This window comes from Neoarius graeffei, chromosome 6 (genome assembly GCF_027579695.1).
Source record: "Neoarius graeffei isolate fNeoGra1 chromosome 6, fNeoGra1.pri, whole genome shotgun sequence".
Taxonomy (NCBI): Eukaryota; Metazoa; Chordata; class Actinopteri; order Siluriformes; family Ariidae; genus Neoarius; species Neoarius graeffei.
In genome coordinates, this window is record NC_083574.1 from 85,660,821 (window position 1) to 85,687,176 (window position 26,356).

A 26,356-nucleotide genomic window follows, 5' to 3' on the forward strand; every position below is an offset into this window, starting at 1 on the left:
AAAATTTCTCATTAAGGAGGGGAGCGCGGAGCACCGCAGGGCGACTGGACCGCTCTTATTACTGACTACACATTTCAATCTGTCTTTGATGTTCCGTGTTTTGCCTCCATCCCTCCCTCTCTCCGTTTTCTCTCCCTCTCTCTCTGTTTTTTGGCAGAGAGGTTGATTTTAATTGTAGCTATAGAACAGAGCCTGTTTTGCCTGGAAGGCTGCCTCCACGTCCACAGCGAGAGAAGCTTTAGTGGTATTGGGTGCTGTCCATAGCCTCGGGCTCATTTTAATGGCTCCCTCCCTCCCTCCCTCCCTCCCTCCATTCCCTGCTCAAATTGTTTTCCACATGATTCCTGTTAATTTAGCTGCAGGAAAGGGCATTGGTTTTCCTTGTACTTTCCCCTGTCTCTCTCTCTTCTGTCACTCCTTCCCTGCCTCTCACTTTCCCTCCCTTTTTTAAGCCCTTAACGTAAATTTATAAAGAAAAAAAAAAAAGACAACTTTTTATTCCCTTAGCCATTCATTTTCCTGGGGTGCGTTCGGTTTCAGCTGGTTCTGTTCCAGCTCGAAACACGCGTCACTGCGCGCCTGAGATGCTTTTTTTTTTTTTGACAGCACGTTCTGTTCCAAACATTTCTGACCACCTCACTGACACACTCTCAGTTGTGTGTCAGCTGGTTCTGTTCCAAATGCCTGCAAACACATTTGCGCACTTTTGTCCATTGGTTGTTTTCCAAATGCCCAGAAAAACACATTCCTAACCCGTACACTCACACATGCTTTCTTACTTCCCTGTGTTCCAAATGCCTAACCTGAAGCGGTGAGTGAAGCCTCGCACTCATTTTCTTGCTTCAGGGTTGGCCGGCTGTGTTCCAAATGCATGGAAGTCACATTTCTGACCGCTCCTCGACACACTTGCTTTCTCACATGTTTGTCCAAACATTTCTGACCACCTCAGTGCCACACACTCTTCGCTTTCCATAAACCGGTTGTGTTCCAAATGCCTGCAAACACGTTTAACGCACACTCGGTGTCTCACTTCTGTGTTGGTGAGTTGTGTTCCAAACGTCTCTGACCCCTTCCACTTACACTTTTCGGGCTGTCCGTATACCAAATTCCAGGAAACACATTTCCCTTCACTGACGCACGCTAACTGTTTCACTGCTGGGATTGCAGCTGTGAGCTAAATACCTGAGAAACACTTTTCAGACCACTTTATTGCCATATGCTCATGATCAGTCGTGTTCCAAATGCCAAAATAAAACGTACTCACTCACTCACTCACTCACTCACTCACTCACTCACTCACTCCCAAGTCCAGTTATGGCTTGGCATGAGGAGGTGTGCTGGATGTGGCCACCTGCATGGACACTGCTGCTGTGAGTGAAGTGCGCAGGGATCGAGGGATGTTTGGAGCACTTCACTCTGAGCACTTAAACTCTGGAACAGTGTTGGTCTTACTGAAAGGACGCCGCTGCAGCTCTCTCTGATGGAGCTACAAGATAAAATGGAGACTTTATTTCTCCTCAGTGTGTGTGTGTGTGTGTGTGTGTGTGTGTGTGTGTGTGTGTGTGTGAGAGAGAGAGAGAGAGAGAGAGAGAGAGAGACGGAGCAAAAAGAGTTCGTGTCTCTCTTGATTTTGATTGAAACGAAGAGCTTTACATGCACTTTCTCTTTCTGTCTGTCATTTACTTTCTCTCTTTCACTCACTTCCTTACAATCTCTCCTTACTCTCTCACTCACTTCCCCCAATTCCTTACTCTTTCCTTTCTCTCTCTCTCTCTCTCTCTCTCCTGAACCGCCTCCATTCTTTCTCATTCGTTTCCTTCCTCTCTCTTCCTTCCTCCCCTTCCTTCTTCTCCTGACTCACTCTCTCCTTCATGCTTTCATTCTCTCTCTCCTTCACTCTTTTTCTCTCTCCTCTCTCTCCCCTTCACTCACTCACACACTCTCTCTCTCTCTCTCTCTGTCTCACCCCTAATCCAGTCTCGCAGCGCTGTAAGGCCCCTTTGTTCCAGTTCTCAGATGACTGTGGATGGAGAGACACACACACACACACACACACACACACACACACTCGGGCTATCACTTACAGCCCTGTGGGCAACACACACACACACACACACACAGCTTGTCTGATTGTCTGAGGGGTGTTTGTAGGGGGGCAGTTTTCATCAGCAGCTCTCTCTCTCTCTCACACACACACACCGGATCTCCTGTATCAGCATTATTATACCGCTCCTAATTTCAGGTCATGGCTGAGCAAGAAGAAACCCTTTGGCTTGGATTAAAGGAGGGAGAGAGAGAACAGGAGTGTGTGGAGTAAAGGCGACTGTGTCCAGCGGGCCCCTGAGTAAGTTGGTCAGGGGCCCTGAGTAAATCAGCCTCTCTGTGACTCCCATTCAAAAGTCACATTGCCTTTATACTGGAGGAGACATGAAGTGCTGCAGGCCACACACACACACACACACACCATGCCACTGCCCAAGGAGGTGAAAATGAAGAGAGAATGACTTTAACTCCCTCTCCTCTCTTCCTTCCCACATTTCATCGAATAATAAATACATCCAATCTACCCATCATCAGTGAGTGTGTGACAGCGGGCCTGTGAATCGTGTGCGTGAGAATTATGATTCAGTGATTAAGATCAACACAATAACACACAAGCTGAAGTAACGCTCTTGTTTTTGTTTACTTTCTCTCTCTCGCTCACATTCTCACTCTCTCTTTCTCTCCTCCATCTCTCTCTTGTCCCCCGCCCTCCTGGAAGAGACAGTAGTGTATTGTAACCAGTTCTCCACACATCGTGATGAAGAGATGATTAAAATGACCGGTCATGATTCACATTTACATTCTGAATATGAAAACACCGTAACGTGAATCTGAATGTGATCAGTTCATTAATAAAATAATCTCAGACTGTGTGTTGAAGGAGATTCTCGTTTTCCTCCAAACAAGACCGTACGATGACAGACGGAGAAACGGACTCCGGGCTGCGACGTATTTCCGTTGAGTTTAGCGTGACTCTGTTCGCATCCCGTTTACACTCAGCAGTACAGTGAGACATGCAACTCCACAGACCTGCCGTACAAAGTGTGTGTATAAAGGTGTTTCGTCTCTCACCTCAGCCCCCGATGTCGCTCCAGGCGAGTCCACTTTGCGTTTTTTCCGTGGGCCGATCGCAGCGAGAGCTGTGAGGTTCGCGTCCCTCTGCCTTATCTGGGCCAGTTCCTGCTGCTGCATCTGTACACGAGGAAGAGAAACAAGACGTCAGCGGAACAGTGATGAAGGCGGTGTAGTGTTCATCACCGTGTGTCCTTTCAGATCAGATAACATCCTGATGAATCTGTGAAAGAGAGGAAAAGAAAAGAGGGAACGATATCACTGCGCTGAAAGCTGGGAATCGCTGAAACGAAAAAAAAAAAACAGTAAGAGGTTGCGGTGCAAGTGACGAACTAAAATGCTGATGAAACCATCCATCCATGCACACATCCACCAAACCAGGGAACCATCTATCCACTAATCATCCATCACTCCCTTCAACTATCTAGCCATCCATTCCTTCAAACATCTCTTCATCCATCCATCCATCCATCCATCCATCCATCCATCCCTTCATCCACCCATCTATCTATCCCTCCATTCCTTCAAACATCTATTCATCTATCCACCCATCCATGAAAGGATGGATGGATAGACAGTTGAATGGAGGGATGGATGGAGGAAAGATCTACCCATCCATCTCTTTATCCATCCACCCGTTCATCCATACATACATCTCTTCATCTATCCATTCCTTTATACATCCACAACCCTTTATCCATGCATCCATTTCTTCATCCATGCACATGTCCACCAACCCAGGCAACCATCTATCCACCGAAGTATCTCCCATCCATTCACTCTTTCATCCATCCATCCATCCCTTCAAACATCTATCCATCCCTTCATCCAACCTTCCTTCCATCTATCCATCCACTCCTTTATACTCCTTTCACCCATCCTTCCCTCCATCCGTTCATTTATGCATCTATCAATTTCTTCATCCATGCACATATCCACCAACCCAGACAACCATCAATGCACTAATGGATCTCTCATCCCTTCATCCATCCATTCAACTGTCTATGCATCATCCCTTCAAGCATTTATCCATCTATCCCTTCATTCATCTAACCCTTTATCCATCCATCCATCCATCCATCCATCCATCCATCCATCCATCCATCCACATGTCCACCAACCCAGGCAACCATCAATGCACTAATGGATCTCCCATCTCTTTATCCATCCATTCAACTGTCTATGCATCATCCCTCCATTCATCTAACCCTTTATCCATCCATCCATCCATCCATCCATCCATCCATCCATCCATCCATCCATCCATCCACATGTCCACCAATCCAGACAACCATCTATCCACCAACACATCTCCCATCCATTCTTTCAGCCATCCATCATATCAACCAGCCCATTTATCTTTTGCATCTATTCAACTAATTCATTATCTCATCATTTTAAATGTGACCACCCTTTCTCCACTCATCCATCCATCCATCCATCCATCCATTGGTCCACACCAAAAAAAAAAAAAAAACCCTTCGTTTGGGCAGGGGATATAAAAACGGGTTCGTTCCATCCGGTCACGTTTTTGTTTCCAGGCCATATCTTTAAAACTACTGAAAATATTGTTATATACATATCAAGCAACATGTGAACTGGTGCCTTTTGCTATTTTGGATTTTTGAAAAAAAAAATTCAAATTTTTACATAAATAGATTTTGACTCAGTTTCTAAGAGCAATGTTGGTTTCCGGAGCATATATCCCAAACTATTCATGATACGGATTTGAAACTTGGTATACATGTTAACAAGGTGGTGTAGATGTGCCTTTTCATACTGAGAAACTTAAATTTGTCATGTTTCCATGGAAACAATTTCAGACTTAGTCTCTCAGGTTAGTCTTCGGGGTCGGTTTTGTTTCCAGAGCAGAACTTGAAAACTGAGTAGTATGGTCTTGAAAGTTGGTATAGTGTCTTTTGAGACTGGGAAATTTGAATTTTTAGCTCCCCTGGACCAAAGGTCTGGTGGGTTTATGCCGTGGGCTGCTGAGGTCAGTGTGAAGAGGTAGGGTTGGGTTCCTGCAGCAGAACTTGAAAAATGTGACAAATAATATCTTGAAACTTGGTGTATAGTTGGTATATAGAGCGGGGGATATAGAAGACTCTGTCTTGTTGTATTACTTGCATTACTTTTACTGCCACTTTTTACTGTTTTTACATTCCTTTTGTATAAGAGATTTTTATTCATCAGTTTTACACATTACCATAACATTTATTTTATATAAATCCTTCCTATATAGTTTCACTGCTATTACTTGTTGCATTATATTGCATGTTTTTACATCACACTATAAAGCATGCATTATTATTATTATTATTATTATTAATATAGGGCCGCCACCACCACATTATTTCCTATGTGCCCCTATTCACCATGCCAAACATCCATTTAACAGCACATCATACACTCATCCATCCATCCATCCATCCATCCATCCATCCATTCATTTCCCAAACCATTTCTAAAGTGTGTGTGTGTGATGTGATGTGATTTCTCTCTGGCTGAAGTGAAAGAGGCAGTAGCTGCAGGTAATGTCACGGCTGCCTGCAGGGTGGTGAGCTCCAGCCTCGCTCAAATTCGCCTTTCAGAGGACGAGCGAGAGCCCGCAGTCTCTCTCTCACACACACACACACAATCAGTCTCCATCTCACACCCACGTAATTGCACTGACAGTTACACACACAATCATATGCACAGATTTACACATATGCATTTGTGCTTTCTCTCTCTCTCTCTCACACACACACACACACACACACACTCCCAGCGTGTGCACAGTGAGGGGGTGGAAAGCTGTTTGCCCGCTGGTGCAGCAGAGTGAGGGCATGTTACCGGAGTGAATGGGGACAGTCGATGTGTTCTTTCATCAGGGAGAGACGGATAGAAAACAAAAGAGGGAGAGAGAGCAAGAGAGAGAGAGATACCGGAGTTTCAGCACAATAAGTTGCTCTAGAGGACAAAAAACCCATCTAAAACAAGATGCAAAATTCAAGCTGTGCAGGAAAAAAAATAAACCAAAGTAGCGTAAAACCCTAATTTTAAGCAAAGAAGCAAAAAGAAATATAAAATCTTCGACATCTTTTACTGGTTTATGCTGATTATCAGGATAGAATTTTTTTTTTTTTAAATATATCCAGCTGGAAAGCTTTAAAACGTACAATCTGGGATTCATCTGGTTTCTGATTTCGACCTCACCGTTTTCTGGGCAGGTTTGCAAAATCCTTCCACCAATTACATTATTTTTAACTTAAAGAAATCTCGGCCCTGACTGGTCCATGAATCAAATTAAAATTTGATGACCGTCATATTGAATAAAAACATTAATCCGAGGGAGTGGAAAAGACAGATTTCCTTTTTTTTTTCTTTTAAAAACAAGAAAAATGACATTTTCTCGCATCACCTTTCACTCCTGGCTCTGTGTACTTCGAACACGATTAATGAATATTGTGATTTAGCTAGTAGGGAAAAAAAGTAAAGACGAAGCCAGTGCAAAACAAAACAGGACGGTCGACTTGCACGACAAAGCGAGAGGGGAAAAAAAAAAAATAACGTGACTGAGTGCATTAAAGTGCATACAGTGTGTGAGATGTGTGTGAGTGAAGCAAGAAGAGAGCTGCACTCTCAAAATGGCGTTCCTCGTCGGTCGCTTTAGGGTCTGTGTGTGTGTGTGCGCGCGCGCCTGTGGTACAGCATGGCCTTTAGGTGGTTGCCACTTCACATTTCACACTGAAGGAAAAAATAAAAATAAAAAAATAATCAAACCTGCTGGCAGGAGAACCTAAAACACAAACTCAGACATGTTATAAACCTGTCCATGAGCTCTGCAGCTGCCGTGTCTACAGATCTTCTCTCAGCTAATGACCAACCCTTAATTAGTGAGCTCAGGTGGCGTCCTCCACAGAGAATCCACTTTGTTTATTAACCACAAGGTAAAAAAAAAAAAAAAAAAAGACACACACTTTATTCAATTTCCGAGCGTTTAAACTCCACCCCTCTACACACACACACGTCCAGACTCTTTAACAGAATCCCAGCCGTCCATCCTGTACTGTCGACAGTCCCCTCAAAGTCTCCTATCGATGATCGTATCGTTATAATTCTCGTCTGTGCGACGATGACCCGGCGATGACCCCAGAGGACGCTGGCGCCTGTCTCCGATGCCTAACTCTCGGCTCCGTCTCTCTCTCTGCCTTGCCTGGCATTTGGCACCAGACTCGATGCCCGGGGCGACTGCCAGAGCTGCAGATTTATGCCCCTTTGATAAATGTAGACCTCATAGCGCCATCTGCGATGCCAGCCGAGGGAGTGGGTGCGCTCTGAGACGAATCGCCGACATGACGACGACGTGTGCCATTACACAGGCAGGAAGGCATAAAAACACGCGGGACTTGGGTTTAATGTTTGAATACACGTTTCTCGATTATCCAAAAAACAGAAATTTTATTGGATGGGGAAAAAAAAAGTGAGCAGATTATTGCCCGCTTCTCTAAACATGGTGGATATAACTAACTCCGGTCAGGATTATTTCGACTGCAGCATATGTTCCCTTGATCTTAACACGTTTAGGAACAGATTTCCTGCACTTTACTGACCTACACTTGTAGTTTTAGTCTGTGTATGCCTGAGTCACCGGAAGGAAGACAAAGAAGAAGGTGTTTGCTGCTGCTGGCTAACAAATTCACGTGCCCAAATTTTGAAAAATTAAGTATCACGCTTATTAATTAGCACGAGAAAAAGCAAGCGAGCTTTACAAGAATACTAGTGCATCTCAAAAAATTTGAATATTGTGAAAAAGTTCAATATTTTCCATCAGTTATTTAAGAAAGTGAAAATGTTATATATTATAGACTCATTACACATAAACTAAAATGTTCCAAGCATTTTTCTATTTTAATCAGTATGGCATACAGTACAAAAACAAAAAAAAACCCATCTCAAAATATTAGAATATTTCATTTCGAGTTTGAGTAAAACAGTATGAACACAGTGCATCTCTCGATCTAGTTCAGTACACACAACCACAATCATGGGGAAGACTGCTGACTTGACTGTTGTCCAGAGGATGATCATCGATCCCCTCCACAAGGAGGGTAAGCCACAAAAGGTCATTGCTGAAAAGGGTGGCTGGAAAAGGTGCACAAGCAACAGGGATGGCCGCAGTCTTGAGAGGATTGTCAAGAAAAATTGATTCAAGAACTTGGGAGAGCTTCACAAGGAGTGGACCGAGGCTGGTGTCAGTGTATCAAGACCCATCACGAACAGACATCTTCAAGAAAGGGGATACAACTTTCGCATTCCTAATATCAAGCTACTCCTGAGCCAGAGACAATATCAGAAGTGTCTTATCTGGGCTAAGGAGAGAAAGAAATGGACTGTTGCTCAGTGGTCCAAAGTCCTCTTTTCAGATGAAAGTACATTTTGCATTTAATTTGGAAATCACGGTTCTAGAGTCTGGAGGAAGAGCGGAGAGGCACAGAATCCAAGGTGTTTGAAGCCCAGTGTAAAGTTTCTACAGTCTGTGATGATTTGGGGTGCCATGTCATCTGCTGGTGTTGGTCCACTGTATTTTATCAAGTCCAAAGTCAACACAGCCATCTACCAGGAGATTTTAGAGCACTTCATGCTTCCATCTGCTGATGAGCTTTTTGGAGATGCTGATTTCCTTTTCCAGCAGGACTTAGCGCCTACCCACAGTGCCAAAACTATGACCAAATGGTTTGCTGACCATGATATTACTATGTTTGATTGGCCAGCCAACTTGCCTGACCCGAACCCCATAGAGAATCTATGGGGTATTGTCAAGAGGAAGATGAGAAACACCTGACCCAAAAATACAGATATGCTGAAGGCCGCTATCAAAGCAACCTGGGCTTCAATAACACCTCAGCAGTGCCACAGACTGATCACCTCCATGCCACACCGCATTGATACAGTAATTCATGGTAAAGGAGCCCCAACCAAGTATTGAGTGTATAAATGAATATACTTTTCAGAAGTTGGACATTTCTGTATTGTAAATCCTTTTTTTTTTATTGATCTTAGGGAATATTCTAATAATCTGAGATACTGGATTTCTGATTTTCATGAGCTATAAGCCATAATCATCAAAATTAAAACAAAAAAGGCTTTAAATATTTCACTTTACATGTAATGAATATAGAATATATGGAAGTTTACCTTTTTGAATTAAATTATGAAAAAAAGGAACTTTTTCATGGTATTCTAATTTTTTGAGATGCACTAGTATACGTGTTAGAAGTACGCTACGAGCACCTGACAGCCACTGTACGTTCCAACAAGCACTTGGAAAGGGACGGGTAACTAAGGAGCATTCATTCAATGGGTTGAACCCTATATCATGGACTTTTAAAATAAAATCTCACTCACTCCATTTGCCTAACACTTTTATCCAAGGTTAAGGACTGAACCATGGTAGCTTTTTGGTGCTGGGATTTGACCTCACAACCTTCTGATCTGCAGCCTTAATCACTGAGACAACAAACGTACACTGATTCAGTCACCTCGACTTGCACTGAAGGTCGTATTTCTTTCAGGGTTTCCCCAGGCTTGACCACCATAAATTTAAGACTTTTTTAAGACCTTTTTAAGACCACTTAAATGAGAATTAAGACCTACATCGCACCCATTATGCGGTCGTAGAACACCAGATCAAATTCCCAATAATGACAAATGTTTCAAGTAAAAATACTTTTATTATAAAGGTTATATACTTAAAAGTCATTATGTGCATTGCTTGTCGAATCTTCACATTCAAGACAAGCAAGACCGAATTTTGTTATGTAAGACGTTTTGTTTTTTCCACAGGAGAATGTTGTAGCGACTTCCGAGTCTGGGAACACAGCCTTAAAGAGTTCGCTTATGCCCTCATTCGAGCTGTATGAGTGGTGTTCCGTAATTGTTTTTAAAATCCAGAGCACCTCTGCCCGAAGTGTCGGGGTCCCACCGACACCCATCATGCCACTGCTCGGCCCTTGTGTTGTTGCTAGCCTTGCCGATGATGTCTGGCTTGGCTGATGCTGCTGACGTTCGACAGTGGTGCTCGTGCCAACTCCAGGTGCATTCGGAGATTGAACCGTGCAGAACTGAGCGATGGGCTGGTGGCGGTGGAGGGCAGATGCAATGTGCTTTGAGCTCTTCATGTGAGACTCTAAAGCAAAATGACCTATAGTGGACAACTTGAAGGTCTTTCGACAAACACAGCATCTTGCTTCAATGTCGCTTCCAGGAACCTCCCTCACCCAATCACGATATCTTTCATCTGAAAGCCACTGCTGATTAAAACGACACTTCCCCATGCTGTGATTCGCGGAGTCTCCTCTCCGCCACGGACTCCGACGATTGCGCTGGCGCGAAAATGTATCAATATTGTTTCTTTCTTTGTGCATACTCCGAGAAATTCACTGATGTTACGCAAAACCCACGTTTTCACATTGTAGAATAGTATGAGTAAATTTAAGACCTTTGTTTAAAAAATTAAGACTTGAGCAAAGCAATTTAAGACTTTTTAAGGCCTTAATTTTGGAATATTAAATTTAAGACTTTTTTAAGACTTTTAAGACCCCGCGGCTACTATGTTCTTTGCTTAACTAAACAAAAGTCTTACAAAGAAATAAACATCAGAGAGGGTTTGTTATCCAGAGCGACGTACAATGCGTGCAGAACAGCCTGGGGAGCAGTTGGGGGTTAGACGCCTTGCTCAAGGGCACTTCAGCCATTCATGCTGGTTTACGGAATTGAACCAGCAACCTTCTGGTCCCAAAGCTGCTGCTTTCACTATTAGGCCATGATTTCCTCTGTTTAGTCTGTCGTGTGTTATTCCTTACTTATTAAATGCTAGAATTTTGTCTTCAACTGGTAGAAATGGGCTTTTGCCAATTTAATAAACGCTCTTCGGTTGTATTCAGTTGCTCAAGTGAAATGTTTGCGTGTATGTTTTCACACACATTCACGTGAGGTTTTCACAAAGCCTGAGAGGTTTAGAGAACTGAACATGAGTGCTCTGAGAGCACAATATCCCCCACTGGTAACTCTGCCATAATTCTGGTAAAATGCGACTGAACTGAATGAAATTGCAATGTGTGTATTATCGACATATAACCCAGAATCCTGCCAAGTTTTGTGAAATTCCTCCAAAAATTGTGAGAGGAGTTTATTTCAGAAGGTGAGCACCCTTCCTGGGATGGACAGACGGACATCGCCACGACATAATCTCCCTTCGGGTCTTTCGGCCAGAGGGGGATAAAAACTGAGGGAAGTTGATTTCAGAAAGCAAGCAGACCTTGATGAAATTGCCAAAGTACAAGTTTAATAGTCAAGGCCATAACTCTGGTAAAGTTTGCCCAAATTAAACGTAATTTCAATATGCGTATAACTGTCATATAACAAAGCCTTTTGCCAAGTTTGGTGAAATTCCTCCGCAAATTGTGCGAGGAGTTGATTTCAGAAGAATGTACACCTCATGAAATTCAGTTATTTAATCAAGCCTCAAAACCCTGGTTAAATTTTCACAAACGAAATTAAATCGCAATATGCGTATTACCGTCATATAACAAGGCCTTTTACCAAGCTTCGAGAAATTCCTCCAAAAATTGTGAGAGGAATCGATGTCAGACGAAAAACACGCCTTCATGAAATTGTGGAAGTACAAGGTTATTAATCAAGGGCTGTAACTCTGGTAAAATGCGACTGAATTGAACAAAATTACAATATGCGTACTACCGACATATAACAATGCCTTTTGCCAAGTTTTGTGAAATTCCTCCAAAAACTGAATTCCTCCAAAAATTGAGAGGAGTTGATTTCAGAAGGAAAACACACTTATGAAATTGTTAAAGTATAATTTTGTTAATCAAGGACTGTAACTCTGGTAAAATGCGACTGAATTTAACGAAATTACAATCTGCGTATTACCGACATATAACAAAGAATCCTGCCAAGTTTCGTGAAATTCCTCCAAAAATTGAGAGTTGATTTCAGTCTCGCAGTTACCAGAGGACTAGCCCCCCACTGTAACCCTAGCTATGTAATAGGCGAGACGCCGAGGGCTACGGAAACGGGAGATGGGCGCCACCCTATGCGCCACATGACGTGGGAAGGACTTAAGTTGATTTCAGAAGGTGAGTACCTGTCCCAGGACGGACAGACAGATGGACATCGCCATGACATAATTCCCCTTCGGGCCTGTCAGCCAGCGGGGGATTAAAAAGCAGCTCAAACTTTCGGTTTCTGAGTGGAAGGTTGCGAGTTCGAATCCGTGTCACCAAGTGGCAGTGCTGTTGGATTCCTGAGCAAGACCCTTAACCCTCATCGGTTCAGTTGTATCCTGGTTAAAAGCATCAGGTAACGTAAAAGAAACACCCCAGTGCTGTATCTGGTCTGTTCGCATGAGTTTACAGGACCCAGGTGATACTGTCCAAACATCGACAACAGCAGAAACGGAGTTACGAGACTTTGCGGAACAGGATTTGACAAATTTTCAGTCGTACATCTTTCTCAATGTTATCAATAAAGCACACTTGCTGCTCATACAACCTTTAGTTTCATTTCTACACTAAATCGTCAATGTGTTTTGCTTCAGTACGTTTTCCCAATCCTCATAAAAATAAAAAAAATAAAAAAAGCATGCCCTTTTGGAAACACAAGAGTGCTGCTGTTAATGTAATATTATTTACAAAGGTTGGGACCGGGCTGACATTTCTGCACTCCTGTCACCTCGTGTAAAAGTGTGTTGAGCAATATGAGCACGTAAACAGAAATTTGTACAATGATATTCAGCTGAAATTGTTTTTTTTCTCTATATTGAATTGAATTTGAAGCACAGAACAAGAGCGAGTGTAGAAGTCCATAAAGTACGAGTGAATGTGAATGGAGTATAAGAGGTTACAGAATTAATCCATGGAAATGTAAAGAAATATAAAAGCTTTGTGTAGATATAGTACATCATACAGGCTAGACAAGCTACATACACTGCACGCTGCTTTCATCATGATGCAAAAGCAGCTCTGTGTGTGTGTGTGTGTGTGTGTGTGTGTGTGTGTGTGTGTGTGTGTTTCAGAATCACTTCATATAAAATCATCAAGGGGAAAGATGAGCTCTGTCAGCATCGGTGGTCCAACCTGCCTGTCTGTATCTGGCTATACCTCATAACAATCTCTCTCTCTCTCACACACACACACACACGCTCTTCCTCAAGGCTTCCTCACAGCATTCCACTGCTTACAGACAGATGTCTGAGCCGGAGCAGAACGGTTCAGCTCGACTGGAAAAGATGGAGTGTGTGTGTGTGTGTGTGTTGGTTTGTTGCTCGAAAGATACCATCAGACATCGATAATTCTCAAACCAAAAGCAACGTTTTCTGCCCAAAAACTTGGAATTGAGAGTTTTCGATCAAGTGTTTGTTTTTTTCTGGATCCCGTGACTACTTTGTATGGTTTGAAGGCAAGACAATATGAATCTCATATCAAAGTATGATCTAGAACCCAATATACAAAACATACAGTTCCAGCACTGCTAACGAGAAAACCCTAGCAGGGAAAAATAAACATGGGTTTTTTGTTTGTTTTGTTTTTACCATAAAACCCAGTGGAATAGGCAGCTCATTTCTTCATTTGTTCCAAAAGCAGCAGTAAGAAAACAGCAAGGTAATATTCTGGAGTGATGCCACTTAAAAATAAGTATTTCCTCCATTTTCTTACTGCACAAATACACCACAGTCCCGCCTTCTTGCTCTCTATTGGTTCAAAAGTACAAGGCTATTTGTGTGAATTCATGTAGATGAAGTCAGCGCGAAGTGACTGTGATCGCGAAGAGATACAAATGTGCATCTTTCACATCCTGTGTCCTTTCCCCTTCAGTGAACTATTTTATTCATCAAGTGAATTTTATTTGTGTTTGGTTGGTAAAAGCAGGAGAGTTGTTCTATAGGTGTCTCCTGTATCGCTGCAACAAGGAGTCAAAAACTGGAAATGTTACACCTAAACTAGAGACTGTGTTTTATGACTGGATTGTAGCAATACAGAGACCACGCCTCCTTCACGAGAGGCCACACCTTCACGAGAGGCCACACCTTCACTGACGGGTGCAAAGGCCACACCTCTTTCACTGCCAAGGACAAAGGCCACACCTCCTTCATTGATAGACACAGCTGCCACACCTCCTTCACTGCCAAGGACAAAGGCCACACCTCCTTCACTGTCAGGCACAAAGGCCACACCTCCTTCACTGCCAGGCACAAAGGCCACACCTCCTTCACTGCCAAGGACAAAAGCCACACCTCCTTCATTGACAGACACAGCTGCCACACCTTCACTGTCAGGCACAAAGGCCACACCTACTTCACTGATAGACACAGCTGCCACACCTCCTTCACTGTGAGGCACAAAGGCCACACCTCCTTCACTGTGAGGCACAAAGGCCACACCTCCTTCACTGTGAGGCACAAAGGCCACACCTCCTTCACTGTGAGGCACAAAGGCCACACCTCCTTCACTGTGAGGCACAAAGGCCACACCTCCTTCACTGTCAAGGACAAAGGCCACACCTCCTTCACTGTCAAGGACAAAGGCCACACCTCCTTCACTGCCAGGCACAAAGGCCACACCTCCTTCACTGTCAAGGACAAAGGCCACACCTCCTTCACTGCCAGGCACAAAGGCCACACCTCCTTCACTGTCAGGCACAGCTGCCACACCTCCTTCACTGTCAGGCACAAAGGCCACACCTCCTTCACTGCCAAGGACAAAGGCCACACCTCCTTCACTTCCAAGGACAAAGGCCACACCTCCTTCACTGTCAGGCACAAAGGCCACACCTCCTTCACTGTCAGGCACAAAGGCCACACCTCCTTCACTGCCAAGGACAAAGGCCACACTTCCTTCACTGTCAGGCACAAAGGCCACACCTCCTTCACTGTGAGGCACAAAGGCCACACCTCCTTCACTGCCAGGCGCACAAAGGCCACACCTCCTTCACTGTCAGGCACAAAGGCCACACCTCCTTCACTGCCAGGCGCACAGCTGCCACACCTCCTTCACTGCCAGGCGCACAGCTGCCACACCTCCTTCACTGCCAGGCGCACAGCTGCCACACCTCCTTCACTGCCAGGCGCACAGCTGCCACACCTCCTTCACTGTCAGGCGCACAGCTGCCACACCTCCTTCACTGTCAGGCACAGCAGCCACACCTCCTTCACTGTCAGGCACAGCAGCCACACCTCCTTCACTGTCAGGCGCAGCTGCCACACCTCCTTCACTGTCAGGCGCAGCTGCCACACCTCCTTCACTGTCAGGCGCAGCAGCCACACCTCCTTCACTGTCAGGCGCAGCAGCCACACCTCCTTCACTGTCAGGCGCAGCAGCCACACCTCCTTCACTGTCAGGCACAGCAGCCACACCTCCTTCACTGTCAGGCACAGCAGCCACACCTCCTTCACTGTCAGGCACAGCAGCCACACCTCCTTCACTGTCAAGCACAGCAGCCACACCTCCTTCACTGTCAGGCACAGCAGCCACACCTCCTTCACTGTCAGGCACAGCAGCCACACCTCCTTCACTGTCAGGCACAGCAGCCACACCTCCTTCACTGTCAGGCGCAGCTGCCACACCTCCTTCACTGTCAGGCGCAGCTGCCACACCTCCTTCACTGTCAGGCGCAGCTGCCACACCTCCTTCACTGTCAGGCGCACAGCTGCCACACCTCCTTCACTGCCAGGCGCACAGCGGCCACACCTCCTTCACTGCCAGGCACAGCGGCCACACCTCCTTCACTGCCAGGCGCACAGCTGCCACACCTCCTTCACTGTCAGGCACAGCGGCCACACCTCCTTCACTGTCAGGCGCACAGCTGCCACACCACCTTCACTGTCAGGTACAGCAGCCACACCTCCTTCACTGTCAGGCACAGCAGCCACACCTCCTTCACTGTCAGGCACAGCTGCCACACCTCCTTCACTATCAGGCACAGCTGCCACACCTCCTTCACTGTCAGGCGCACAGCTGCCACACCTCCTTCACTGCCAGGCGCACAGCGGCCACATCCTTCACTGCCAGGCGCACAGCGGCCACACCTCCTTCACTGCCAGGCGCACAGCGGCCACACCTCCTTCACTGTCAGGCACAGCGGCCACACCTCCTTCACTGTCAGGCGCACAGCTGCCACACCTCCTTCACTGTCAGGCACAGCAGCCACACCTCCTTCACTGTCAGGCACAGCTGCCACACCTCCTTCACTATCAGGCACAGCTGCCACACCTCCTTCACTGTCAGGCGCACAGCTGCCACACCTCCTTCACTGCCAGGCACACAGCGGCCACACCTCCTTCACTGCCAGGCGCACAGCTGCCAGACCTCCTTCACTGCCAGGCGCACAGCTGCCACACCTCCTTCACTGTCAGGCGCACAGCTGCCACACCTCCTTCACTGTCAGGCACAGAAGCCACACCTCCTTCACTGTCAGGCACAGAAGCCACACCTCCTTCACTGTCAGGCACAGCAGCCACACCTCCTTCACTGTCAGGCACAGCTGCCACACCTCCTTCACTGTCAGGCACAGCTGCCACACCTCCTTCACTGTCAGGCACAGCTGCCACACCTCCTTCACTGTCAGGCACAGCTGCCACATCTCCTTCACTGCCAGGCGCACAGCTGCCACACCTCCTTCACTGCCAGGCGCAGAGCTGCCACACCTCCTTCACTGCCAGGCGCACAGCGGCCACACCTCCTTCACTGTCAGGCGCACAGCGGCCACACCTCCTTCACTGCCAGGCGCACAGCGGCCACACCTCCTTCACTGTCAGGCACAGCTGCCACACCTCCTTCACTGTCAGGCACAGCTGCCACACCTCCTTCACTGTCAGGCACAGCTGCCACACCTCCTTCACTGTCAGGCACAGCTGCCACACCTCCTTCACTGCCAGGCACAGCTGCCACACCTCCTTCACTGCCAGGCACAGAGCTGCCACACCTCCTTCACTGCCAGGCACAGAGCTGCCACACCTCCTTCACTGCCAGGCACAGAGCTGCCACACCTCCTTCACTGTCAGGCGCACAGCGGCCACACCTCCTTCACTGCCAGGCGCACAGCGGCCACACCTCCTTCACTGTCAGGCGCACAGCGGCCACACCTCCTTCACTGTCAGGCACAGCAGCCACACCTCCTTCACTGTCAGGCACAGCAGCCACACCTCCTTCACTGTTAGGCACAGCAGCCACACCTCCTTCACTGTCAGGCACAGCTGCCACACCTCCTTCACTGTCAGGCGCAGCTGCCACACCTCCTTCACTGTCAGGCGCAGCTGCCACACCTCCTTCACTGTCAGGCGCACAGCTGCCACACCTCCTTCACTGCCAGGCGCACAGCGGCCACACCTCCTTCACTGCCAGGCGCACAGCGGCCACACCTCCTTCACTGCCAGGCGCACAGCTGCCACACCTCCTTCACTGTCAGGCACAGCGGCCACACCTCCTTCACTGTCAGGCGCACAGCTGCCACACCACCTTCACTGTCAGGTACAGCAGCCACACCTCCTTCACTGTCAGGCACAGCAGCCACACCTCCTTCACTGTCAGGCACAGCTGCCACACCTCCTTCACTGTCAGGCACAGCTGCCACACCTCCTTCACTGTCAGGCGCACAGCTGCCACACCTCCTTCACTGCCAGGCGCACAGCGGCCACACCTCCTTCACTGCCAGGCGCACAGCGGCCACACCTCCTTCACTGCCAGGCGCACAGCGGCCACACCTCCTTCACTGCCAGGCGCACAGCGGCCACACCTCCCTCACTGTCAGGCACAGCGGCCACACCTCCTTCACTGTCAGGCGCACAGCTGCCACACCTCCTTCACTGTCAGGCACAGCAGCCACACCTCCTTCACTGTCAGGCACAGCTGCCACACCTTCACTATCAGGCACAGCTGCCACACCTCCTTCACTGTCAGGCGCACAGCTGCCACACCTCCTTCACTGCCAGGCACACAGCGGCCACACCTCCTTCACTGCCAGGCGCACAGCTGCCACACCTCCTTCACTGCCAGGCGCACAGCTGCCACACCTCCTTCACTGTCAGGCGCACAGCTGCCACACCTCCTTCACTGTCAGGCGCAGCAGCCACACCTCCTTCACTGTCAGGCACAGAAGCCACACCTCCTTCACTGTCAGGCACAGAAGCCACACCTCCTTCACTGTCAGGCACAGCAGCCACACCTCCTTCACTGTCAGGCACAGCTGCCACACCTCCTTCACTGTCAGGCACAGCTGCCACACCTCCTTCACTGTCAGGCACAGCTGCCACACCTCCTTCACTGTCAGGCACAGCTGCCACATCTCCTTCACTGCCAGGCGCACAGCTGCCACACCTCCTTCACTGCCAGGCGCAGAGCTGCCACACCTCCTTCACTGCCAGGCGCACAGCGGCCACACCTCCTTCACTGTCAGGCGCACAGCGGCCACACCTCCTTCACTGTCAGGCACAGCTGCCACACCTCCTTCACTGTCAGGCACAGCTGCCACACCTCCTTCACTGTCAGGCACAGCTGCCACACCTCCTTCACTGTCAGGCACAGCTGCCACACCTCCTTCACTGCCAGGCACACAGCGGCCACACCTCCTTCACTGTCAGGCGCACAGCTGCCACACCTCCTTCACTGCCAGGCACAGAGCTGCCACACCTCCTTCACTGTCAGGCGCACAGCGGCCACACCTCCTTCACTGCCAGGTGCACAGCGGCCACACCTCCTTCACTGTCAGGCGCACAGCGGCCACACCTCCTTCACTGCCAGGCACACAGCGGCCACACCTCCTTCACTGCCAGGCGCACAGCAGCCACACCTCCTTCACTGTCAGGCGCACAGCGGCCACACCTCCTTCACTGCCAGGCACACAGCAGCCACACCTCCTTCACTGTCAGGCACAGCTGCCACACCTCCTTCACTGTCAGGCGCACAACTGCCACACCTCCTTCACTGCCAGGCACACAGCGGCCACACCTCCTTCACTGCCAGGCACACAGCGGCCACACCTCCTTCACTGTCAGGCACACAGCGGCCACACCTCCTTCACTGTCAGGCGCACAGCGGCCACACCTCCTTCACTGTCAGGCACAGCTGCCACACCTCCTTCACTGTCAGGCGCAGCTGCCACACCTCCTTCACTGTCAGGCGCAGCTGCCACACCTCCTTCACTGTCAGGCGCACAGCTGCCACACCTCCTTCACTGCCAGGCGCACAGCGGCCACACCTCCTTCACTGCCAGGCGCACAGCGGCCACACCTCCTTCACTGCCAGGCGCACAGCTGCCACACCTCCTTCACTGTCAGGCACAGCGGCCACACCTCCTTCACTGTCAGGCGCACAGCTGCCACACCACCTTCACTGTCAGGTACAGCAGCCACACCTCCTTCACTGTCAGGCACAGCAGCCACACCTCCTTCACTGTCAGGCACAGCTGCCACACCTCCTTCACTATCAGGCACAGCTGCCACACCTCCTTCACTGTCAGGTGCACAGCTGCCACACCTCCTTCACTGCCAGGCGCACAGCGGCCACACCTCCTTCACTGCCAGGCGCACAGCGGCCACACCTCCTTCACTGCCAGGCGCACAGCGGCCACACCTCCTTCACTGCCAGGCGCACAGCGGCCACACCTCCTTCACTGTCAGGCACAGCGGCCACACCTCCTTCACTGTCAGGCGCACAGCTGCCACACCTCCTTCACTGTCAGGCACAGCAGCCACACCTCCTTCACTGTCAGGCACAGCTGCCACACCTCCTTCACTGTCAGGCGCACAGCTGCCACACCTCCTTCACTGCCAGGCACACAGCGGCCACACCTTCACTGCCAGGCGCACAGCTGCCACACCTCCTTCACTGCCAGGCGCACAGCTGCCACACCTCCTTCACTGTCAGGCGCACAGCTGCCACACCTCCTTCACTGTCAGGCACAGCAGCCACACCTCCTTCACTGTCAGGCACAGAAGCCACACCTCCTACACTGTCAGGCACAGCAGCCACACCTCCTTCACTGTCAGGCACAGCTGCCACACCTCCTTCACTGTCAGGCACAGCTGCCACACCTCCTTCACTGTCAGGCACAGCTGCCACACCTCCTTCACTGTCAGGCACAGCTGCCACATCTCCTTCACTGCCAGGCGCACAGCTGCCACACCTCCTTCACTGCCAGGCGCAGAGCTGCCACACCTCCTTCACTGCCAGGCGCACAGCGGCCACACCTCCTTCACTGTCAGGCGCACAGCGGCCACACCTCCTTCACTGCCAGGCGCACAGCGGCCACACCTCCTTCACTGTCAGGCACAGCTGCCACACCTCCTTCACTGTCAGGCACAGCTGCCACACCTCCTTCACTGTCAGGCACAGCTGCCACACCTCCACTGTCAGGCACAGCTGCCACACCTCCTTCACTGCCAGGCACACAGCGGCCACACCTCCTTCACTGTCAGGCGCACAGCTGCCACACCTCCTTCACTGCCAGGCACAGAGCTGCCACACCTCCTTCACTGTCAGGCGCACAGCGGCCACACCTCCTTCACTGCCAGGTGCACAGCAGCCACACCTCCTTCACTGTCAGGCGCACAGCGGCCACACCTCCTTCACTGCCAGGCACACAGCGGCCACACCTCCTTCACTGCCAGGCGCACAGCAGCCACACCTCCTTCACTGTCAGGCGCACAGCGGCCACACCTCCTTCACTGCCAGGCACACAGCAGCCACACCTCCTTCACTGTCAGGCACAGCTGCCACACCTCCTTCACTGTCAGGCGCACAACTGCCACACCTCCTTCACTGCCAGGCACACAGCGGCCACACCTCCTTCACTGTCAGGCACACAGCGGCCACACCTCCTTCACTGTCAGGCGCACAGCTGCCACACCTCCTTCACTGTCAGGCGCACAACTGCCACACCTCCTTCACTGCCAGGCACACAGCGGCCACACCACCTTCACTGACCGGTATAGCGGCACAATGTAGAGAAAGAATTGCCGAGTAGTGAAACAAATTTAAATGAAATCTTTCTAAATAAAGCCACATAAACTCCTAAATCTCTCTTGAGCACATAATTAACCGTTTAATACGTCGCCATATTCAACACACAATGCACACCTACACTACTGTTAACGATGAATAATGCTGTAAATGATTACTGTACCACCCCTGCACTCCATTCAGGACAGCGCTAACGCTTATTTAACAATTTTAACAGGTTTTTTTTTTGTGCTCCCTGTACAGACAGCAGCACAAACCGGAATGGAACGCAATCCCAGGATTCTGCTCTCTGGAACATTACACGTAAAAAACATAGTTTCACTCCGAGTGAGAAATAATTTATACGAAATGTAGTCTTTGAATCATGATATCATTGAGGTAATTATCGCAATATGAAAGTTTAATATCGGCACATGACAAGTCCGAACAGGCGGTTCAGCTGAAAATGACATGGTAATAGAGGGTTTTTTTTTTTAAATACACTGGTGCGAGAGGATTTTAGGACCTACTGTATAACTGAATTAAAGGGGCAGTCAGTGTACCTGTATCTCTTGGTGTACCTGTACCATTTGGCAAAATATATGACAGACGTTATTATAATGAAGAACGTACAGTATAGCGATGGAGTTATTTTTATCCGTTCCTGCTTTATCTCTGACTACTACACTACAGACTGCGTCCATAAATGTATTATTTGATATAATAAAGCAATTTGTGATATCACAAGGAAAAAAAAGCATAAAGTCAGAGTATACCAACTCACAAAACTCTTAATACTCGTATGAATATTATTTGCCGAATATAAAGATTCAATTAAAAAAAAAAAACATGAATGCTACATGACCCTGTTTGTGAATTATCTAAACGATTAAAGACCTCGCTCGAGTGTTGGCTCTAGAGGAAACGCTCCAAAATGGAGGGATCTCATAAGCATATTCAAGCGGGAGGAAAAAAAGGGGTGATCGTTAAAAAAAAAAAAAAACTGCTTATCTAAGGAGAAAATTTCCATCCTTTTGCTTTTGTTCCACACCGTTCAGCAGTTCGTTTCCCTCTTTTCCCTCTGTCCTCTATACGTGAACCCTGGCTGCTATTGATCAGGCCTCATTTACATCCGCGGGTAAAAAAAAAAAAATGAAACGAGGTGAAACTTGCACGGTGAGAGAACACCGGCGATGATTTATTCATTTTTGAATCAGAAAGGTAGATGAGAAGAGAATCTTCTGAGAGAGGGAGAGACTGCAGGCTAGTGAGACAGGCCTCTTTCTCTCACTCTCTCTCGCTCATTCCCTCGTCCTCTATTTCTCTGCACCCTGAGGCCGGTGATGTGCAAGTCCCTCTAATTAACAAGGTGAATCATACTGCCGCTCTCTAATTAGCCGACATGACAATCTAATGGAAACATGCGGGCAGAGCTGGCACACTCCGAGAATCTTCACAAAAGCCTCGCTTTCTTTCTTTCTTTCTTTCTTTCTTTCTTTCTTTCTTTCTTTCTATCTCTGTGCATTTTCCTCCTCCTCCCGCTCTCTCTTGGCAGATGACACTCCCTCGGAGATGCTGTGAATGGCATCACGGAGCGAAGTTTAAAAGCCGCGTGGAGAAGGTTAGGGCTGAACGGAGACTGATTCTCGTTTATAAGTTCATTCTAGACTTTTCTATGGAGTGTAATTGAAACGTGTCCTCTTCCTCTCCGGCATTCTCCATCTTCTCTATCCCTCTCTATCTCTGCCATGAGCGAAACTCTTTGCACCCTACTCCCCTGATGCCAACTTCCCAATGAGTGCTGCTACTGCTGCACACAAAGGGAAAGTGCTATTCCACACACACACACACACACACACATATATATATATATATATATACACGGGTCTTACGCTGGAGAGATTCTTCGCCATCTTGCTTGCAGGCACACATCTCCTTTTTGTTGTTCTTCCCTTTCATTACGGAGCTTTGTATTATTTGAAAACACACATGAACTCCAAACGGTACTTTTTTTTTTTTTTTTAAAGGCTCAGTACCTTTTATTTGCTTTTTTTTTCCCTTTTGCTTTCTCTCCCTTGTTCATGACTCCAGGATAAATCAGGAAGAAACTAACAACAAAGTGGCCACGTCGCAAAACCCAGAGTCCAATATGATGTTTATATTAAAGGAATAGTTCAGCCAAAAATGAAATTTAGACAATTTTCCCCCAACCTCAAAACACGGTCGATAAATTGAGATGTCTTCACATTTGCACTGGACTAACCAATGAAAAGCAAAGAACACTTTGAGAGGTGTTACAGCTTATGGCCGTGGTCCTCAATATGGGGTCTGTGAAGTAAAACCAGGGGTCTGTTTTTTTAATTTTGTCAAAGTGGTGGAAATCACAATCATCTACACCAGGGGTTTTCAAAGTGTGGGAGAGTCAGCCCCCCCTCGGAGAGCAAATAAACAACAGCGCCCCCCCTTACAATTTTTGTTGTTGCTATACTTAATGTTCCATTCGTATTTTTAAAAAATGGCTGTTATACACATTATTTTTTTCTTTTTCACATTTTAAACATCTGTGCTTTTTTAAAACATCTTGTTTTACACATTTTAAACATCTCATAGCATCGTTAGCTAGCACCTCTTGGCAGACAACACACTGTGGCAGTGGAGCATCTTCAGATCCAGTCCATGAAAATCCAAACTTTAAATAATCGTGGTCAGACTTCCTTCTTTTTCCAGTCCCCCAGGATTCCGCAGGCCTTTTTTGTGATTGTTGCGGGCTAAAATGTCTGATGTTGCGGGGGTTTCCAAAAAAATTGCGATGAAAGTTGCGGTGTTTTTTAGGTTTTTGTTGCGATTACATTGCGGGAGGAAGTGAAAGTTGCGAGAAATTGTTGCGATTTTCTCTTTATGTGATTAAAATTGAGTGATATGTTAAATATTAAGTTATTACTGAAAAACTATTGATTAAAAAAACAAAGACACTGAGAAATGGTCCTATAAACCACTTTACCAATATAAAAGATTACCAGGACTACAAAAATGCAGAAAAATAGGCTTTACTTATCCAAATGCACCTGTTGGTTCAAAAGTTAAAGTGCAGAGAACCTCACAGCACAACATGAAGTTACCTTAAAATATAATATAAATGCCTCAGCTTTCATGTAAGAAAAAAAACACTATTAATACTAGTACTGTGTGCAGGCAGTCTCTCCTGAAGACTAAATTAAACAATAATTATAAACTAATAAAATAAATGGCTCAGGCTTCATAGAAGAAAAAAAACAATTTGAACAGAATCTCACAGTATGATGCTGAAGCTGCCTAAACAATGGAAAATAAAATACCATTTTGGCAAAAATGTTGGCATCCATTAATTTCTTGTATTAAGTAAAAAAAAAAAAAAAAGTGCACACAGTCCTTCTTGTAAACATAACACACTTTCAGTGTTGCCAGATACTGCTGACGTTTTCCAGTCCAAAATATGTTCAAAACCCGCCAAAATGCACTTGAAACCTCCCAATCTGGCAACACTGCGCGCATGCTGCTTCTCTTGAACACACGGAAGTAAGGCGGAAGGTAGTTTGTTGACGTCACCTCAAGACGACGCCAATGATTGGTCAAATTTGTGGGAAAGTTGCGGTGATTGGATATAATTGCAACACCGCCCTGAATTCGCGGGGATTGGTTGAATTTGCGCTGAAGTTGCAAATTGCAACATCCTGGAGGCTCTGTTTTTTTGCTTGGCCCAGACTTTCTCTCCTCACTCACTGTAGCTTTAGGTACTAAAAATTGATCCATTTTGTCTCTCACGTTGCGCCCCCCCTGAAGAACTCTGGCGCCCCACACTTTGAAAAGCCCTGATCTACATTATTATTATTATTATTATTATTATATTTAACATTGAGTTCTTAGTTATTAAAGGAGAACTAAAGGCAAATTTTTAATCAAAATTCTATTTCTCATTTTATTAAATATCGGAATGCATTTCTGATCGTTATTCTGTCGCTACTATAGCAAGTTATGAGTGTTTGAAATATGCTCTGTAATATATCAGTCCGTATGTCAAAGCAATGGCCGTAAACGAGATTCGTTGAGACCTGTGCGAGACATCGTAGGACGGAAGTAAAACGTACAGCGGAAATCAAAGTGACCGACATCTGCCGACGTTGTGTCAAAAGACGCTTTCGAATGCTGACATAATCAAGCCGGAAGTTTTGTTTGTTTTGATAGCAATCAGGAAAGTTTGAAAAAAAGTAGGCAGTAATTGTCATTTAAACTCGTTTTTGTTCAATATTTCGTTTGGAAAACAGTTTTCAAAATGGCGGCACTGACACCTGGCTGACACGTCTTCACGTTTTGAAGTCTCACACAAGTCTCGTGAAGATCGCGCGGATAAGCGACGCCTGCTGTGGACCAAACGAACTAAATTCAACACGGCTGTAGGTATCATGCCGCCATCTTGTGTCAGAACTACAATTCCCAGTCTGCTTCCGTGTGACCTACGTCACGCGTGGGCGGGATCATCTACGTCATCATACAAGGAAACATAAAACAATGGGACAACGCTTCCATCTTTCTCTCTCACGTCTGGCTTCCGATGGATCTGGATGTATAAAGAGGCGCGCTCTCCACCCCAAAAAGACGTCTTCTTTCTTGCAAGATCCATCACTCAGCGCGATTTTCCTTCTTACCCTTGGCAAAGGTAAACTCTAGAGTCGCGCGATCTTTAAACTCAACCTGAGTTACAACCGGTTTACTTGCATTAGAAGTGACGTCACGACTGCAGCCCAGGCAGTTAAAAGTTAAGAAGCGATTGAATCCTTTTTAACTCAAAGCGCTGTGCATCTTATTCTGATCAGAGACTTTTCCTCACGAACGCTGAGGTTCGGACCAAGAACCCTCTGCTTTCCACGGGAACCTCCCAAGTGCTCCGCCGGACCCGAAAGTTTTCTCCGCCTCCATCACGAGCGGCTCACGTGCTCCCACGGCGAGGCCCGAGACTACACCGGCGAATAGTTCTTCATATCTTGCTAAAGGCAGGATTAAGTAAGATTTTGGCATTTGGGCATAATTAGGATAGTCTTAGGAATTTGCTTTTTGTTTGAAATGGTGTGAATTTAAACCCAGGTTTATCTGTTACACTGTTAGACACGCAGCGTGTTGATTTATTTTAGTTCTATGTTCTCTCAATTGTTTAATAGATAGGCTGCGCATGCTTCTCTCTTTTATTCTTTACCACTAACATATAGTTCTCA

At 47.3% G+C, this 26,356-nt stretch overlaps 1 protein-coding gene across 2 annotated transcripts in view; it reads right to left on the bottom strand.

The window, feature by feature from the left end:
- LOC132888126 (transcription initiation factor TFIID subunit 4-like) overlaps positions 1-26,356 on the bottom strand; it is a 275,470-nt gene that overhangs the window by 90,271 nt on the left and 158,843 nt on the right. For both annotated transcript variants that reach the window (XM_060924138.1, XM_060924137.1), the window contains one exon: positions 3,115-3,234. In XM_060924138.1, coding sequence (XP_060780121.1) covers positions 3,115-3,234 — 120 coding nt within the window. The remainder of the gene's footprint in view (positions 1-3,114; positions 3,235-26,356) is intronic.